The following is a 20,210-nucleotide window of genomic DNA, read 5'->3' as shown; positions in this document are numbered from 1 at the left end:
GCTCACAAAATGGGACCACCAAGGGCTGAAGCGCGTAATGCATATATATCGTGATTTTGGAATGAAATGTTCGACAACCAGGTGTTCACATACTTTTGGTCATGTTGTGTATTTGTTGGCATCACATTCAGTGGATTCTGGTCAACAACATCAATGGCACACATGGCTGTTCAGTGTTTAACATTTGGTGTGCAATTTAAGGTTTCAGATATAAACGGTAAAATGTATTAATTTGAGAGGAGAGACGCCAGGGGATAAATGATCGTATGTTATTGTGCCTCGTTGTCAATAATCACAGCTCTCGTTGTTTATGTGATACCAGTGGAGCACGTGTGTCGCTACGGGATTTGCGCGCTCTGTGGACTACAGACTGAACACGTAGAGAAAGATGCACACACAGTAGTGTCAGGGTACGGAGTGTATGTGAACGGGTGTGTGAGAGAGCTGGGGTCCAGGGCTGCCGTTCACAAGAGTCCATTACCTGTGCGGAACAAATAGTGAATTGGAGATGAAAAGGCGCCCCCGTGCCAATGACCAACATAAGGGCGAGCGAGTGCTTAGGCTGAACGCATAGGCTATTTTAGTGAATGTTCTAACGGTTCCGGAGACAGTTTTGAGTGAAGGTACATTTGGACTCTTAATTCCTACTCTGTCAGTCTTTAATTTGTATTTTTCACCTGGATTTTTAACACTGAGTGCTCAATGGAAGATAAAGGGACAGAGTGCGCACCAAGAAAATAACTTGCATCCAAGAGATCCAACAAGTGGCTGAATTAATATTATTTATCTGCACTAACGGCTGGACAAAAACAACGGATTAAGCATCGTTGAATTGTCTAATTGTCTTTGTCTGCCTCTCTTCTACCGCAGTGAGATAAACCGCTGGTCTTTTTTATTTGCATGTTGCGCTGAAAGCTCACTGGCAGTGTGTCTCAGCAGATGGAGTCACCGTGATGTGTTTCTAGTTTTGTTCAGCTAATAGCAATTATAAGTGTGGCAATATAGGCATGTTTCAAAAGTTGCCAATGAATTCCCTCAACCTAGGCTAGATCCATCTCGCAATGTCTGTAAACATAACTGTCAAGTATCCAGATAAATAAAAAGGATATACTGTGACAACGTCACGTTTATAAAAAAATACAAATAATATATTAGTCTTCTTAGTGTTCAAGAACGGGGGAGGAATTCACGGATCTTCTCCTCTCTCCTGCCTCTCGATCCTGTGGCCACAGCGGTTCCTTCCTATCCATGGACTTGACCCCCGCACCCTCTTTGAAAGTAAAGTTGTGAACGACTCTCTGAAGAACCACTCATATGAAGACCAGGTCACAGGTGGCAGCCCCAGACCGTCACCGCAGCCATGCCTATCATGCATCCAATCACCTCCAATTTGATGTACCGGGGCATCTGCACTATCCCGGACATGCTCGCCTACCGAGCCCCGGTCAACCTGCCCGAGGACGAGGTGGAAGGTGAGGATGAGACTTTACCTGTTATATAATCAGCTCTGTTTCGGTTACCAGCTCTGATGGTATTCTGTTGCCTAGTCAATATATAACCATGGCTCTTTCAATGTGTGAAAAGGTGTCAGGTTAAGGCAGTTGCATTCACTATAGGCTAATTGGTGTCGCTCTCAGCGAGCGGTTTGAATTCATTCAGACGGAGTCGCTGTCAGCGTTATCAGATTAGGCACCATGGACAGCGCCACTCAAAGCGTCTGCATTTCAAGCAGTCCCTCGCCTCACGGTGATAACAATGTGTGACTCCGTTTAGACCACCCAACCACTGTAGATTGTTATTCACAGATGTTTCGTTGCTTTTCTACCTCAACTTTATAATTTAATAAATGATGAAGCCATCAATTAATCAATTGATTTAATCATCAATCAGTGGTATACTTGTGTGTGGTTAGAGCTTCACCTGTTTGCAGGTGAAAGGGGAATTGTGAGAGGAGTGGGAATTGTGAGAGTAGTTGGATGTCCACATATTCTAAAGACAGTGCTACAAGCCTGTCCACTGAGTCCACATATTTTGTTTATTGGTGTGTAATAGTGCCTTATTGTGGACTTGCTTATCAGTGACTGACCAGTACTTGTTCTGGTAAGAAGGCAGTACTCTAAAATGAAAACTAGCATTGATACTGTCTCTCGAACAAAAGTGTTAGAGATGTGTGTTAATGTATGTATTTCTGCACCCCGGCACACGTTGCCCAATAGCAATAATGTATGTATCCATATAAACAGCACTTGAAATGCAAACCCCTGGTAGAAACATAATCTGTATTACATAGAAACCCTGTAGAGGAATCCGGTCAATGAGACAAAACACTCATGCTTACACTGTGACTGAAATCTCACACTGTAGTGGCGGAAATCCCCTATTGTATGAAGTTTCAATTTTTTTATGTCAAGTGCACAAGTACAGTGAAAGAGTACAGTCATTGTTTATTTCAAGGTACAGCATGTATTTAGTTTTGCTCCCTGATCGTTATTAGCCGATAGAACTTGCAGGATATCATGGTAGCCAATGTTTGTGGTAGCCATTATACCTGGATTTACTGTTACTGTTGCTAGTGACGTTAGTAACGTTAGCACTCAGGTTAGCATGTGGCTAGCTATAGCTAACATTGCCCAACGAGTGCATTTTAGACAGTTTTCTTATATTTACATTTAATGAATACTATGATGGTAAAGGTTTATCTTGATTTTGTGTAACAGTATGAGAAATGCTGATGTGCTGAACTGTTAATAAGTGATTTATTTCAAGGTTGCTAGTGGTTAGCTAGTAGGGGCAAGCCAGTAGAGGTGTAAAAGTGTCTATGCTAAAAGTCTGCGCGTTGTATAAGTGATACAGTTGAAGTCGGAAGTTTACATACACCTTATCCAAATACATTTAAACTCAGTTTTTCACAATTCCTGACATTTAATACAAATAAAAATTCCCTGTTATCGGTCAAGTAGGATCACCACTTTATTTTAAGAATATGAAATGTAAGAATAATAGTAGAGAGTGATTTATTTCAGCTTTTATTTATTTCATTACATTCCCAGTGGGTCAGAAGTTTACATACGCTCAATTAGTATTTGGTAGGATTGCTCGGTCAATTTAACTTGGGTCAAATGTTTTTAGGTAGCCTTCCACAAGCTTCCCACAATAAGTTGGGTGAATTTTGGCCCATTCCTCTTGACAGAGCTGGTGTAACTGAGTCAGGTTTGTAGGCCTCCTTGCTCGCACACACTTTTTCAGTTCCGCCCACAAAGTTTCTATGGGATTGATGTCAGGGCTTTGTGATGGCCACTCCAATACCTTGACTTCGTTGTCCTGAAGCCATTTTGCCACAACTTTGGAAGTATGCTTGGGGTCATTGTCCATTTGGAAGACCCTTTGGTGACCAAGCTTTAACTTCCTGACTGATGTCTTGAGATGTTGCTTCAATATATCCACATACATTTCCTGCCCCATGATGCCCTCTATTTTGTGAAGTGCACCAGTCCCTCCTGCAGCAAGCACCCCCACAACATGATGCTGCCACCCCATGCTTCACGGTTGGGATGGTGTTCTTCAGCTTGCAAGCGTCCCCATTTTTCTTCCAAACATAATGATGGTCATTATTGCCAAACAGTTCTATTTTGTTTCATCAGACCAGAGGACATTTCTCCAAAAAGTACAATCTTTGTCACCATGTGCAGTTGCAAACCGTAGTCTGGCTTTTTTATGGCAGTTTTGGAGCAGTGGCTTCTTCCTTGCTGAGCAGCCTTTCAGGTTATGTCAAAATAGGACTCATGTTACTGTGGATATAAATAGTTTGTACCTGTTTCCTCCAGCCACTTCACAAGGTCCTTTGCTGTTATTCTGGAATTGATTTGCACTTCACACCAAATTACATTAATCTCTAGGAGACAGAACGTATCTCCTTAGTGAGCGGTATGACGGCTGCGTGGTCCCATGTATTTATACTTGCGTACTATTGTTTGTACAGATGAACGTGGTACCTTCAGACATTTGGAAATTGCATCCAAGGACGAACCAGACTTGTGGAGGTCTACAATTTCTTTCTGAGGTCTTGGCTGATTTCTTTTGATTTTCTCATGATGTCAAGCAAAGAGGCACTGAGTTTGAAGGTAGGCCTTGAAATACATCCACAGGCACACCTCCAATTGACTCAAATGATGTCAATTAGCCTATCAGAAGCTTCTAAATCCATTACATAATTTTATGGAATTTTCCAAGCTGTTTAAAAGCACAGTCAACTTAGTGTATGTAAACTTCTGACCCACTGGAATTGTGATACAGTGAATTATAAGTGAAATAATCTGTAAGCATTTGTTAGAAAAGTTACTTGTGTCATGCACAAAGTAGATGTCCTACCCGACTTGTCAAAACTATAGTTTGTTCATTTAACTATTTAGACTTTTAATTTAACTCTTGAATGATCACTAAAAATGTGACACTGAAAAATCTACACTAATTAACACTGGTGAATGTATGTGTCACGGCCGTCGAAAGAACTAGACCAAAGCGCAGCGTGGTGAGCGTACATATTCCTTTTATTTAGGTGATGACGCCGACAAAAACAATAAACAACACATAACAACCGTGAAGCTTACAGGGGTAAGTGCCACAAACAAATTTAACTTCCCACAACGAAAGGAGGGAAAGAGGGCTACCTAAGTATGGTTCCCAATCAGAGACAACGATAGACAGCTGTCCCTGATGGAGAACCATACCCGGCCAAAACATAGAAACACAAAATCATAGAAAACAAAACATAGAATGCCCACCCCAAATCACACCCTGACCAAACCAAAGAGAGAAAAAAAGGCTCTCTAAGGTCAGGGCGTGACAGTATGTATGTAAATGTTATGTTGCCTATTGTTTTTGTCTATGTATGTTTTTTGTTTATTGCGAGAAAAAATATCTATATATAAAAAAAAATGAATAAGTCATGACGGAAAACCATTCAGAAAAGTGACGTCAAGAGAAGAACACACAAGTGAATACACAGCAGGAGTAAAGCCGCTGTCCATATAAGATGGTAAAAAACCATAGCATACCAAGTCCTCATTGCTTTTGGAAAAAAAAATGTGGCACTCTGAATGAAGTCAATTTATACAGAAGTCAAAATATACAGTTGAAGTTGGAAGTTTACATACACTTAGGTTGGAGTCATTAAAACTCGTTTTTCAACCCCTCCACAATTTTCTTGTTAACACTCAGTGGGGTAAAATAACCCCACTGTTGGTGTTAATACCCAGAGTTGATACATAACCACACCCTTCATTATCATATTTTCCCAACATTCTCTATTGCAGGTTAATTTTAAGAATTGTTTGTTTCAATATCTAGGTTTTTGCATGTACATTGCTTCATTCATTCATCTTATGCTACTCAAATATAAATAACATATATTCTTCTAAACTCATCTTTTACTTGGACTTATTGTACCCATTACTGAAATTGTTGTTCCAATTGAGATATTTAAGGTAGTCTCATAATGTAGTCTTCTCAACCCTGGCAGTCATTCTGCACGCAAATATTGAATATCCCCACTCTGGCTGGATTCCAATATGAATTTCACATCACTTTTCAAGCCAGCATAATATGACTTGCAGGCCTGATGTGGCCTGTAAGACTATACATTTCAGGGAACTGTATTAGGGTAAAACTAGGCACTCAAAAGGCCTTATGAAATATGTATTGTATTATCTTAATTGAATTTTAATGACAACATATTTACTTAGGATCTCTCTTGGTTAAGACCACAGGACTTCAAATGAATAAATGCAACAACTATGTCTTTGTCACTCAAATTCACTCGATAGGCACCTTGGGAAATGTGCAAATAATGCTTAAAACCCTACAGCAGGGCTATTCAATTCCGGTCCTGGAGGTCCAAAACACGTCTGGTTTTGTATTTATGTATGGTTCCTAAAATGTTTCCCCTATGGTATCGCTCTCAATAACCTTATTTGGTTCCAACTTGCACTTTTTATTTTTAAGGGTGTAAAGAAACCCAGTGGATTAATAATCTCAACGATAGAGAAATGCTCACATTGTGACAGAAATCTCCTATTGTAGGGCTTCACTCAGTGTTGTCTGGCTGGCTTACCCATGTCACCTGATTGAGGTTTATGGATCAGCTACAGTATATTTATAGCTTGTATTTAAAGGGAACACAATTATACTGTTGTGTTGAGTTCAGATAGAGAGAGGAAGAAAGGCTCAAGGCACTCAACCCAGTTTGAGACAGACAGCATGTGGCTGCATGGTTGAGCTTTGACAGATTGACTGAAACTGTTGGTATATTGTGTTGCTTTTCGGTGTGAGAAGATGTATATCAATGTACAAACAATTCAAATGCCTCACATTTTGGCTTATCTGACCATGACAGAATGCATGCATAAGTGTGAATGACAGCATCTGATTATGTCTTGCAGGTCAGGTCTTGTGAGAGACCTCACTGTGTAGTGGTTACTGATGAGGAAATTCCCTGGGACATAAACCAGATGAATAGCTAATTGAACCTGGAGTCACATATGCATGCACACACACACACACACACACACACACACAGGCTCACACGTGCACACACGCACGCGCACTCACTCATACTCGCACTCACTCACACGGTAAAGATGGCACCGGAGAAGAAGGCTGACGTTTTACGTGTCCCCAACCAATTGTGTTTTTTTTGTTCGTTTCTTTACGTCGTTTGTAACTTATTTTTTAACTTATTTTGTACATAATGTTGCCGCTACCTTCTCTTATGACCGAAAATAACATCTGGACATCAGGACTGCGATTACTCACCACGGACTGGCAGAATCCTTTTTTTCCTTTAACGAGTCTGACGAGCTCAACGTGAATGATATACTGCTCTCCTGGGAACAGGCCCAGATCCCCGTGATTTGCGTGAAGAGAAGGAGGTGGCCAAAGGGCGGGCTGCCTTCGGAGAATTCGTATGTGATCGAATAAACCCCCACTTCCTTCCATTCTGCTAGCAAACGACCAATCTTTGGAAAATAAAATAGATGACCTACGCGGAAGTTTATACTACCAACGGGACTTTCAAAACTGCAATATCTTATGCTTCACGGAGTCGTGGCTGAACGACGGCACTATTAACATACAGCTGGCTGGTTATAAGCTGCACCGGCAGGATAGAACAACGGCGTCTCTCAAGACAAGGGGCGGCGGACTATGTATTTTTGTAAATAACAGCTGGTGCACGATATCTAAGGAAGTCTCGAGCTATTGCTCGTCTGAGGTAGAGAATCTCATGATAAGCTGTAGACCACACTTTCTACCTAGAGAGTTTTCGTCTGTATTTTTCGTAGCTGTTTACATACCACCACAGACTGAGGCTGGCACTAAGACCACAATGAATGTGCCTTATTCCACCATAAACAAACAAGAAAACGATCACCCAGAGGCGGCGCTCTTATTAGCCGGGGACTTTAATGCAGGGAAACTTAAATACGTTTTAACAAATTTCTATCAGCATGTTAAATGTGCAACCAGAGGGAAAAAACTCTGGACCACCTTTACTTCACACACAGAGACGCATACTGTCACGTCTGCTCCCTCTCTGGCCTCTAGGTCCCCAGGCTCCTCGTTATGGCGCACACCTGTCACCATCGTGTTGGTGACAGGCTCCACCTGTCACCAACTGAGCCACAGGTCCCGTGTGGCTCAGTTGGTAGAGCATGGCGCTTGCAACGCCAGAGTTGTGGGTTCATTCCCCACGGGGGGACCAGGATGAATATGTATGAACTTTCCAATTTGTAAGTCGCTCTGGATAAGAGCGTCTGCTAAATGACGTAAAATGTAATTGCCACGAGCACCTGCGCGTCATCAGACTCACCTGGACTCCATCACTTCCCTGATTACCTTCCCTAAATATGTCACTCCCTTTGGTTCCTTCCCCAGGCGTTATTGTTTCTGTTCCAATGCTAAGTTTGTGCCTTGTTCGTGTTTCTTGTTTTGTTTTATGTTGCGTTTATTTATTAAAACACTCACTCCCTGAACTTGCTTCCCGACTCTCAGCACACATCATTACAGAATAACGCGTCACCTAAGGGAAGCATCAGGGAGTTTTTTTTTTTGTTTCGGTGGGAATGATGTCGGGTCCGGAAGCTGCTACAGGCTCTCATGCCTCAGCCGGATCGCCAGGCTCCCCTGTACAGCTTGCTTGTCAGTCTTTCATGCCTTCATCGGATTGCCAGAGCCCCTGCTTCCACGGGCTCATCAGGCTCTCATGCCTCAGCCTGTCTGTCAGGCTCCTGTGCCCCAGCCGGCTAAAGGTTCCCGCGCATCAGCAGGGGTGATCGGTCCGCTCCTGATCCCAGGGATCGTCCCTTTGGTTGGTGTCCTGCGGCTGGAGCCGAACGCACCGGGGAGGGGGTACCTTCACGTATGCTCTCTCCGGTGCTCTAGGTCGCCATACTCCCATCTCTCAGCTGCACTGACAGGTTTCCCGTTCCTCAGCAAAGGTGACCGGTCCGCTCCTGATCCCCGGGATCATCATTTTGGTCAGCATCCTGCGGCTGAAGCCGTGTGTCGGGGAGGGGGTACTGTCATGTGTGCTCCCTCTCCGGCCTCTAGGTCACCAGGCTGCTCGTTATGGCGCACACTGGTCACCATCGTCACGAGCACCTGCGTGTCATCAGACTCACCTGGACTCCATCACTTCCCTGATTACCTTCCCTATTTATGTCACTCCCTTTGGTTCCTTCCCTAGGCCTTATTGTTTCTGTTCTAGTGTTAAGTAGGTGGTTTGTTCATGTTTCTTGTTTTGTTTTATGTTCCGTTAATTTATTAACTTCTTGCAACTATAGGGGGTGCTGTTTCGCATTAGCATAATTTGCTCTACAGATTAAACTGCCTAGTACTCAATTCTTGCTCGTACAATATGCATATTATTGTTATTATTGGATAGAAAACACTCTCTAGTTTCTATAGCCGTTTGAATTATGTCTCTGAGTGGAACAGAACTCATTCTACAGCACTTTTCCTCCCAGTGAGTGAGTTTTCAGAACTCTTGGCCTCTGGTTCCAGATCAGTTTTAAAGCCACTGTAAATCCTATGAGGATAAAAACACTGCCCACGCCTTCCTCTAGATGTCAGTAAGTGGTGACAATTTGAATGGAGTCGATTGCGCAATCATGGGCTCTATAAATGACCAAATACCGGAAGTAGCGTTCCTTTGGACTCTGCGCTCAACGCAAGAAGGATATCTGACTGGCCTTTTTCCAAGCCTTGGTTTAGCCAGTAATATAGCGTCGGTCATCTTTTTACTCGTTATAGGTGTTAGAAACATCATAATGTAGTTAATTTAAACTGTTTTATAGCAATTTATATCCGTTTAGTGCGATTTTGAGGCATTGCTTTGTAATACACTTTGAAGCTCCGGGCACGTTTCGGGGTCCCGGTCGTACGTTAGTGGGCATTTCGACGGACAAGTGGACATCTTTCGACCAAAAGAAGATTAGACCCAAGAAAGGATTCATTGCCCAAGATTCTGATGGGAGAACAGCTCATAGTAAGAACAATTTATGATGATAAATCGTGTTTCTGTCGAAAAATGTTAAACGCTTATGACGCCATTTTGTTTGCTATAGCTTCGCTTGGCGCAACCTGTATTAAAAAGTAAGGATAATTAAAAAAATGTAATTCCGCGATTGTATTAAGAATTAAATTGTCTATCAATCGCTGTCCACCCTGTATTTTTTAGTCAAGTTTATGAGTATTTATGTATAAGACTAGATCACTGTCTAATATGGTGCACGACATTTTCTGACCAGCTGTGCTACTTTTGTCATTGTCTAACCATGATTTTGGTGGCTAAATATGCACATTTTCGAACAAACTCTATATGTATGTTGTAATATGATGTTACAGGAGTGTCATCTGAAGAATTCTGAGAAGGTTAGTGAAAAAATTAATATATTTTGGCGATGATAACGATATCGCTCTCTTTGGCTTGAATCAGTGCTCGGGTAACGTTTGCATATGTGGTATGCTAATATAACGATTTATTGTGTTTTCGCCGTAAAACACTTAGAAAATCTGAAATGTTGTCTGAATTCACAAGATCTGTGTCTTTCCATTGCTATGTGCTGTGTATTTTTAAGAAATGTTTTATGATGAGTAAATTGGTAATACAAGTTGCTCTCTGTAGTAATTCTAGTCGCTTTGGTGAGATTTGTGATGGTGGCTGCAATGGCAAACTATGATTTATACCTGAAATATGCACATTTTTCTAACAAAACCTATCCTATACCATAAATATGTTATCAGACTGTCATCTGATGAGGTTTTTTCTTGGTTAGTGGCTATCAATATCTTAGTTTAGCCGAATTGGTGATAGCTACAGGTGTTGAGAGAAAATGGTGGACAAAGAAAAATTGTGATTTTTGCTAACGTGTTTAGCTAATAGATTTACATATTGTGTCTTCCCTGTAAAACATTTTAAAAATCTGAAATGGTGGCTTTATTCACAGGATCTGTATCTTTCATTAGGTGTCTTGGACTTGTGATTTAATGATATTTAGATGCTACTATTTAATTGTGACGCTATGCTAGCGATGCTAATCAGTGTGGGGGGGGGGGGGGCGGGTGCTCCCGGACCCGGGGTAGAGGCTCGTGAAAGGTTAAAACACTCACTCCCTGAACTTGCTTCCCGACTCTCAGCGCACATCGTTACACATACAAAGCTCTCCCTCAACCTCAATTTGGCAAATCTGACCATAATTCTATCCTCCTGATTCCTGCTTACAGGCAAAAATTAAAAGCAGGAAGCACCAGTGACTCGATCAATAAAAAAGTGGTCAGATCAAGCAGATGCTAAGCTACAGGACTGTTTTGCTAGCACAGACTGGAATATGTTCCGGGATTCCTCCAATGGCATTGAGGAGTACACCACATCAGTCATTGGCTTCATCAATAAGTGCATTGATGACGTCATCCCCAGGTCAACATTCACAAGGCCGCAGGGCCAGGCGGAGTACCACGACGTGTACTGTGAGCATGTGCTGACCAACTGGCAACTGTCTTCACTGACATTTTCAACCTCTCCCTGTCTGAGTCTGTAATACCAACATGTTTTAGGCAGAACCCCATTGTCCCTGTGCCCAAGACAGTAAGGTAAGCTGCCTAAATGACTACCGATCCGTGGCACTCACATCTGTAGCCATGAAGTGCTTTGAAAGGCTGGTCATGGCTCACATCAACACCGTTATCCCAGAAACCCTAGACCCACTCCAGTTTGCATACCGCCCCAACAGATCCACAAATGATGCAATCTCTATTGCACTCTGCGCTGCCCTTTCCCACCTGGACAAAAGGAACACTAATGTGAGAATGCTATTAATTGACTACAGCTCAGCATTCAACACCATAGTGCCCTCAAGATCATCACTAAGCTAAAGGACCCTGGGACTAAACACCTCCCTCTGCAACTGGATCCTGGAGTTCCTGACTGGCTGCCCCCAGGTGTTAAGGGTAGGTAACAACACATCTGCCACGCTGAACCTCAACACAGGAGCCCCTCAGGGGTGCATGCTCATTCCCCTGCTGTACTCCCTGTTCACTCATGACTGCACGGCCAGGTACGACTCCAACACCATTATTAAGTTTGACGATGACATAACAGTGGTAGGCCTGATTACAGACAACGCGAGACAGCCTGTAAGGAGGAGGTCAGAGACCTGGCAGTGTGATGCTAGGACAACAACCTCTCCCTCAACATGATCAAGACAAAGGAGATGATTGTGGGCTAAAGGGAAAAGAGGACTGAGCACGCCCCCATTCTTATCAACGGGGCAGTAGTGGAGCAGGTTGAGACCTTCATGTTCCTTGGTGTCCACATCACCAACAAACTAATATTTTTATTTCATAAAAAAAAAAAAAAAATCCCCTTTATTTAACTAGGTAGTCCAGTTTAGAACAACTGCTACCTGGCCAAGACTAAGCAAAGCAGTGCGACAAAATCAACAACACAGAGTTACACATAAACAAACGAACAGTCAATAACACAACAGAAAAATCTATGTACAGTGTGTGCAAATGTAGAAGATTAGGGAGGTAAGGCAATAAAAAGGCCATAGAGGCGAAATAATTACAATTAAGCATTAACACTGAGTGATAGATGTGCAGATGATGATGTGCAAGTAGAGATATTGGGGTGCAAAAGAGCAAGAAGATAAATAACAGTATGGGGATGAGGTAGTTGGGTGTGCTATTTACAGATTGGCTGTTAACAGGTACTGTAAGCTACTCTGAGAGGGAGAGATAAGTCTCCAGCTTCAGTGATTTTTGCAATTTGTTCCAGTCATTGGCAGCAGAGAACTGGAAGGAAAGGCGGCCAAAATTAGTGTTGGCTTTGGGGATGACCAGTGAAATATACCTGCTGGAGCGCCTATGGGTGGGTGCTGCTATGGTGACCAGTGAGCTGAGATAAGGTGGGGCTTTATCTAGCAAAGACATATAGATGACCTGGAGCCAGTGGGTTTGGGGACAAATATGTAGCGAGGGCCAGCCAACGAGAGCATACAGGCCTGCTGGAGGTCATTTTGCAGGGCTCTGGCAGTGCACCTCCTTGCACAAAGGTGGAGGTAGCGGTCCTGCTGCTGGGTTGTTGCCCTCCTACGGCCTCCTCCATGTCTCCTGATGTACTGGCCTGTCTCCTGGTAGCGCCTCCATGCTCTGGACACTACGCTGACAGACACAGCAAACCTTTTTGCCACAGCTCGAATTGATGTGCCATCCTGGATGAACTGCACTACCTGAGCCACTTGTGTGGGTTGTAGACTCCGTCTCATGCTACCACTAGAGTGAGAGCACCGCCAGCATTCAAAAGTGACCAAAACATCAGCCAGGAAGGATAGTAACTGAGAAGTGGTCTGTGGTCACCACCTGCAGAATCAATCCTTTTTTAGGGGTGTCTTGCTAATTGCCTATAATTTCCACCTTTTGTCTATTCCATTTGCACAACAGCATGTGAAATTTATTGTCAATCAGTGTTGCTTCCTAAGTGGACAGTTTGATTTCATAGAAGCGTGATTGACTTGGAGTTACATTGTGTTTTTAAGTGTTCCCTTTATTTTTTTGAGCAGTGTATATACGAAATATATACAAAAACATTTAGGAAAACAATATTTACACGGGACAGGACGGGACAAGACAAAACACACGTCCAACTGCTACGCCATCTTGGAAAATTTCTGGTCCAAGCACACCAAGACAGTCGTGAAGAGGGCACGACAAAACCTATTCCCCCTCAGGAGACTGAAAAGATTTGGCATGGGTCCACAGATCCTCAAACAGTTCTACAGCTGCACCATCGAGAGCATCCTGACGGGTTGCATCACTGCCTGGTTTGGCAACTGCTCGGCCTCCGACTGCAAGGCACTACAGAGGGTAGTGCAAACGGCCCAGTACATCACCGGGGCCAAGCTTCCTGCCATCCAGGACCTCTATACCAGGCCGTGTCAGAGGAAGGCCCTGAAAATTGTCAGCCTCCAGTCACCCTAGTCATAGACTGTTCTCTCCACTACCGCACGGCAAGAGGTACCAGAGCGCCAAGTCTAAGACCAAGAGGCTTTTAAACAGCTTCTACCCCCAAGCCATAAGACTCCTGAACATCTAATCAAATGGCTACCCAGACTATTTACATTGCCCCCCACACCATCCCCTCTTTTACACCATTGCTACTCTCTGTTGTTATCATCTATGCATAGTCACTTTAATAACTCTACCTACATATACATATTACTTCAACTAACCCCCACACATTGACTCTGTACCGGTACCGCCCTGTATATAGTCTCGCTATTGTTATTTTACTGCTGCTCTTTAATAACTTGTTACTTTTATTTCTTATCCGTATTTTTTAAACTGCATTGTTGGTTAGGGGCTCGTAAGAAAGCATTTCACTGTAAGGTCTACACCTGTTGTACTCGGCGCATGTGACTAATACAATTTGACTTGATTTGACATGCACACAGGCACTCACTCACACGCACACACAAACACACTCACACGTGCATGCATACACACAAACAAGATGCGAGCAAGTACGTGCACGCATACACACACACACACACACACACACACACACACACACACACACACACACACACACACACACACAGACACAGACACACACACACACACACACACACACACACACACACACACACACACACACACACACACACACACACACACACACACACACTCTTTGGGCTTGGCACAGCACAGTAAACCCATTCTGTGCTGTGACTTGTTACAATTAGAAAAGCTGGCTGAAAAACGTGAATAACAAAATGATTACATTTTGTATGGATGAGTTTCAACTCTCTATAGACAAAGCATGTGATAAATCAACACTCCTCGAGTGGATGCCAACAGGATTGTTCAGACAGTGAGTAGTTTCAGAATATGTATTTCTCTCTCTCTCTCGCTTTACTAGCAAACATAGAGAAAAATATAAGATGAAATACACTGCCTAGTTGCTTCTTTTGTACACAGACTTATTGAATAAGGTATTTTTAATTAACCTTGGTTTTGATCAGGGATTAATACTGAGACCAAAGTACACTGCTCAAAAAAATAAAAGGAACACTTAAACAACACAATGTAACTCCAAGTCAATCACACTTCTGTGAAATCAAACTGACCACTTAGGAAGCAACACTGATTGACAATAAATTTCACATGCTGCTGTGCAAATGGAATAGAGGTTTCGTGATGTCCAGAAAACTGTATTTAACACCATCAGTGGATACACATTGAGGTCTATCTGTTAAGTAATTTCTGAACCAGTTACATGCAGCCAAGTCTAGGCCAATTGAGGAAAGCCTCTGAATTAGCATTGAGTGATCAACAGCATCGAAGGCCTTTGCCAGGTCATTGAAGAGGGCAGCACAATGTTGCTTTTTATTCATACAATGAACCAAATCATTTATAAATTGGGATGCAGCAAAGAAAGTGCGATGACCTGATATTAAACCTGACTGATGTACATTTAGAATACATTAAAAAAATTAAGAAAGATCTTAGCTGAGAAGTAATCAAGGATTCTAATATTTTAGCTAGGCAAGAAAGTTTTGAAATAGGGTGATTAATAATTTAGGTTACAAGGGTCACCAACTTTGTGAAGAGGGAGTACATGGGTTGCCTTCCAAACCTTGGGGATAGTAGCAGATATTATCGTCAGGTAAAAAATATGGATTAATATTTCAGCAATCAGGAGGGCAGAGAGTTTGAAGAAAAAAATGGATTAAGTGTTATGCCCTTAGGCCAGGGTGTGACTAGGGTGGGCATTCTAGTTTCTTTATTTCTATGTTTTCTATTTCTTTGTGTTTCACCAGGTGTGGTTCTCAATCAGAGGCAGCTGTCTATCGTTTTCTCTAATTGAGAACCATACTTAGGTATCCCATTTTTCCACCTGTCTTTGTGGGAAGTTAACTTTGTTTGATGGCACATTGCTTTAAGCTTCACGGTTTGTTTTGGTATTGTTTATTGTTTTGTTGGCGACGTCTACTATTAAAAGTATGTACGCTCACCACGCAGCACCTTGGTCCTCTTTTTCCAACGGCCGTGACATCAAGCATATCAAATAAAATGTTATTTGTCACATGCACCGAATACAGCAGGTGTAGACCTCTTATTTACGAGCCCCTAACCAACAATGCAGTTTAAAAAATACAGATAAGAAATAAAAGTAACAAGTAATTGAAGAGCAGCAGTAAAATAACAATAGCGAGACTATATACAGGGGGGTGCTGGTACAGAGTCAATGTGTGGGGGCACCGGTCAGTTGAGGTAATATGTATATGTAGGTAGAGTTATTAAAGTGACTATGCATAGATGATAACAACAGAGAGTAACAGCGTTGTAAAAGAGGGGGAGGTCTGGGGGGGGGGGGGGGAATGCAAATAGTCTGGGTAGCCATTTGATTAGCTGTTCAGGAGTCTTATGGCTTGGGGGTAGAAGCTGTTTAGAAGCCTCTTGGACCTAGACTTGGCGCTCCGGTACCTCTTGCCGTGCGGTAGCAGAGAGATCAGACTATGACTGGAGTATTTGACGATTTTCAGGGCCTTCCTCTGACACTGCCTGGTATAGAGGTCCTGGATGGCAGGAAGCTTGGCCCCGGTGATATACTGTGCCGTACGCACTACTCTCTTTAATGCCTTGCGGTCGGAGGCTGAGTAGTTTCCATACCAGGCAGTGATGCAACCCGTCAGGATGCTCTCGATGGTGCAGCTGTAAAACCTTTTGAGGATCTGAGGACCCATGCCAAATCTTTTCAGTCTCCTGAGGAGGAATAGGTTTTGTCGTGCCCTCTTCACGACTGTCTTGTGCTTGGACCATGTTAGTTTGTTGTTGATGTGGACGCCAAGGAACTTGAAGCTCTCAACCTGCTCCACTACAGCTCCGTCGATGAGAATGAGGGCGTGCTCGGACCTCGTTTTCCTGTAGTCCACAATCATCTCCTTTGTCTTAATCATGTTGAGGGAGAGGTTGTTGTCCTTGCACCACATGGTCAGGTCTCTGACCTGCTCCCTATAGGCTGTCTTATTGTTGTCGGTGATCAGGCCTACCACTGTTGTGTCATCAGCAACATCAGCAACTTAATGATGGTGTTGGAGTTGTGCCTGACTGTGCAGTCATGAGTGAACAGTGTGGAGTGCAATAGAGATTGCATCATCTGTGAATCTGTTGGTGCGGTATGCAAACTGGAGTGGGTCTAGGGTTTCTGGGATAGACGTGAGTGCCATATCAGTCCGTGTTTAATATTTTTTTTTTTACATCAATCTTAAGCAAGGCATCTAGCACATCACAGGTAGTAAATTGTTGAAATGAAAACAAATATTCACTAGAAGTTAACGGGTTAACCGTCGATTCAGCTAGAGGCTGGCAGAGGGAAGAGCAGTTGATTGACTGACTAGGGTCAATTAAACCACAGTTTATCTAAAATAAAAAGCTTGACGATTAAAAACATCACTTATCTCATTCTTCTCAGTTAATATGCCATAGTCAGACAGAACCTGCTTAGGCATGTAAAAAGAGGAATTTGTACGTTTCAGTCCATTTACTGTTTTCCAAAATTTCGAAAGATCACCAGCAGAGTCAAAGATAGACCTTAAAAATGTGCTTGATTTAGCATTCTTAATCAAGATAGTACATCTGTTTCTCAGTTGTCTGAAAGATTTCCAGTCCACCACAGGAGCTGTGTAGCTGGCAAAGCTCTAAACTATCAGCATATGAGGACTGATGATGTGAATGATACATGGTGTGAACAGCACTATTTGGTGCACTACACTCGACAGTGTTTTGCCAGACCCTGGGGTAGTGGTAGGTGCTGTGTAGAGCTGGGCTGAGTTGAGGTGGGCCTGGTCTGGTTGAGCTGTGCTGTGATGTGCCGTGTCTGTTTGAGTTGTGCTGAGGTGGGCTTGGTCTGGTAACATGGGAGGGAGGTTCTGGTGGAGTTGAAGAGGGTGGTGTGCAGAGCATTGTGGCCAGCGATGCTCCAAACTCTGTGTGGGGCCTCTGTGACTGTGTACGGCTTGGGAATAGCTCAGGGTATGCAGTTTCTGGGAGAGAAGAGGGTGGTGTGGGGGGGAAGTGTTGCTAGCTGTTCTTGAGTCTCTGTGAGGCACCACTGGATGCAGGTCTAAAGGTGCGTCTGATTTGGAGTTGGTGGCTGATCTGCTGCTCCTGTGGGGGGAGGTGGACTGGCCACCCAATTTAGCACAGTCCCGGGATAGGCTGACATTTATCCTCTCCGATGGTGGCAGGGTGAACATCTCTCCGCTGTAACGTGGTGGACATTACAATCCTCACATCTGGGAAGGTGGTAGAGTTCTTCTTCATTACCCTCCCAAGTGATGTGGTCACCCTCTCCTGTTAAGTATGCAGGTCATTGGTTCCAGTATGTACAATTATAGGGCTTTGTGAACCAAAGCTGGGCCACGGTCAGGAGCTCCATGGCTTTCTCAGATGTAGGACACCACAACTTTGCCAACACATTATTTAATGAGTGATTTTTCCGTTGCAGATCATCAAAACAATGTCAGGCTTCTTCTAAGGCCTGTGGAGGAAGTCAGGAGTGGGAGCAGTCATATCTAGAATGATAGAGAATATATTTTTTATTTTGACGCCACTCACCATTATTGAAACGACCTCGCTGCTCAATAAATCAATGAGTTCATTCTGTATTTGGTGGCCAAGGTAGCTGGTAGTGTGACTCGGGTCCCTTTTTGGATGGGTTAAGGTGCTCTTTCGTGACTGGATCAAATTGTGCCATCAGTTCAACCTCTTTGAGAAAATTGCCATTTGAAGGAGAGTAGAGTGTTTCTGTGTGTCCCCCTTAGTGCCAGATTTATAATTGCCAGAGACTGCACAATAGCTGTCAGACGTGTCAACACCTCTCTCCATCTTATCCTCTCAGGCTCCATAAGTGCCATCTCATGCTTATCAATTGTTTCCCATTTTTTGATCTCTCATTGCCAGTTCTTTCCATGTTTTCATGCAGTTTTGGTGTTCAGGGGCCTCATTTATAAATGTTGCGTAGGCTTGCATGTTTCCAGTCTGTCAGTCCTGAGTTTGCTAAATGAATTTTCTTCTTAGAAAAGAGTTTGCTGCAGAAGCAGAAGAGGCTGTTGTTTCTTTCAGAATACACCAACCAACTTCTAGGGATTTTTTCACCACTCACCAAGGTCTTCCTGAAATACTGGTGGTGGCAACTTCTTCCATCACTCTCATTCCTTGGGAAAACAAAGTTAGGTGGTACCTCACCTGGTCCTCTGCAAACTAGTTGTGTCCGAATGCTGTCAGTCAGAACTGAGGGCCAGTCAGCAGGGTCTGTAGACAGTGGTTCATCCTCAGCAGCAGGATTTGGTGGGGATGCTGCTACAGGCATTTCTAATGGAGAGCCCAAGGGCATTAGTTAACATACGTTATTCACAGCATTTCTAGAGGTGGAACATCCCACATACATACCCAGTAATCATAAAATCATCAATGTTACCTATAATATGGAAACTTAAAACTTTGCAAAAGGGAAAATATTTATTTTGTATATGTTATGCAGGGATGCACACATAAACACATGTGCGTGTACCCACACATACACATGTGCGCACAAACACACCTGAAGAATCCTGCTGGGGAGAAGTGGAAGCAAATGGGTCTTCATCCTCATCCTCAGGCTCAGACAACATTTGCGAAGACACCTGTGTGGCTGAGGAGGTGGATGGCTCCTTATCCTGAGGCTCCGAGATAATTTTTGAAGAGGCCTGTGTGGCTGAGGAGGTAGATGACTCCTCATCCTGGCCAGTGCCAGAGGGTGCTCCAAAATATTTCAGAAGTGCCCCTGAATTTGCATTGAAATACAGTATATGAGTCTGGCAACCTAAATACATTTGTTGCACAATTAAATACACATGTCATTATGCACAATTTATCAAACTTTCAGAATAGGAACCAAATGAACCATACAACCTCCTTGGCTAATTCTAGGCATAAGACACCCCAAAAGACTCAATATTCCACAAAAGATACAAAATATCAGCATAATATAGATGTCTTTTAAGTTTGCCTACAGCATTGGAATTTCCCCTTACTGAGCTCAGGACCTAGTCAATACAATCACAGAAAATCTTTATGATGTCACCTCAATGAAAGTTAACCAAATCAATAATGTGCTAGTTAGGTTGTAATCGTTTTGCTGCAGGCTACATACATTATCATGATGAAACTGTGTGAAATTATATCCACTGTTATAAAAGCAAGTAGGAGAGAAAACGGAATATTGTCGCCCTATGTGTAATAGCATAGCAAGCAATATAGCAACGTAGGCTAACAAACATAAGTGTTATACTAGCCAATTTCATTACATGCATAATATTATACTCATAAAGAGATGACATAAAGTTGAAGTCGGAAGATGACATACTTAGGTTGGAGTCATTAAAACTCCTTTTTCGACCACTCCACAATTTTTTTGTAAACAAACTATAGTTTTGACAAGTCGGTTAGGACATATACTTTGCATGACACAAGTCATTTTTCCAACAATTGTTTACAGACAGATTATTTCACTTATAATTCCAGTGAGTCAGAAGTTTACATACACTAAGTTGACTGTGCCTTTAAACTGCTTGGAAAATTCAATTAAACAATGTCATGGCTTTAGAAGCTTC

The 20,210-nt window shown here is 42.9% G+C and overlaps 1 protein-coding gene across 3 annotated transcripts in view; it reads left to right on the top strand.

Annotated features, from left to right (window-relative positions):
- Positions 1 to 337: 337 nt before the first annotated feature.
- The window catches only part of LOC129853876 (calcium-binding protein 7-like), a 59,254-nt gene continuing 39,381 nt past the window's right edge, over positions 338 to 20,210 (top strand). Inside the window, exons 1-2 of one of the 3 annotated variants that reach the window (XM_055920345.1) lie at positions 338 to 623; positions 1,233 to 1,472. In XM_055920345.1, the coding sequence (XP_055776320.1) occupies positions 1,361 to 1,472 (112 nt within the window). In that variant the 5' untranslated portion in view covers positions 338 to 623; positions 1,233 to 1,360. Of the gene's footprint in view, positions 1,473 to 20,210 lie in introns of all 3 variants that reach the window. The other 2 variants (XM_055920344.1, XM_055920343.1) reach the window with 2 other exon arrangements.

This window comes from Salvelinus fontinalis, chromosome 4 (assembly GCF_029448725.1).
Source record: "Salvelinus fontinalis isolate EN_2023a chromosome 4, ASM2944872v1, whole genome shotgun sequence".
Taxonomy (NCBI): domain Eukaryota; kingdom Metazoa; phylum Chordata; class Actinopteri; order Salmoniformes; family Salmonidae; genus Salvelinus; species Salvelinus fontinalis.
Note: the sequence above shows the minus strand (reverse complement) of the source record. Positions and strands in the feature narration are given on the sequence as shown.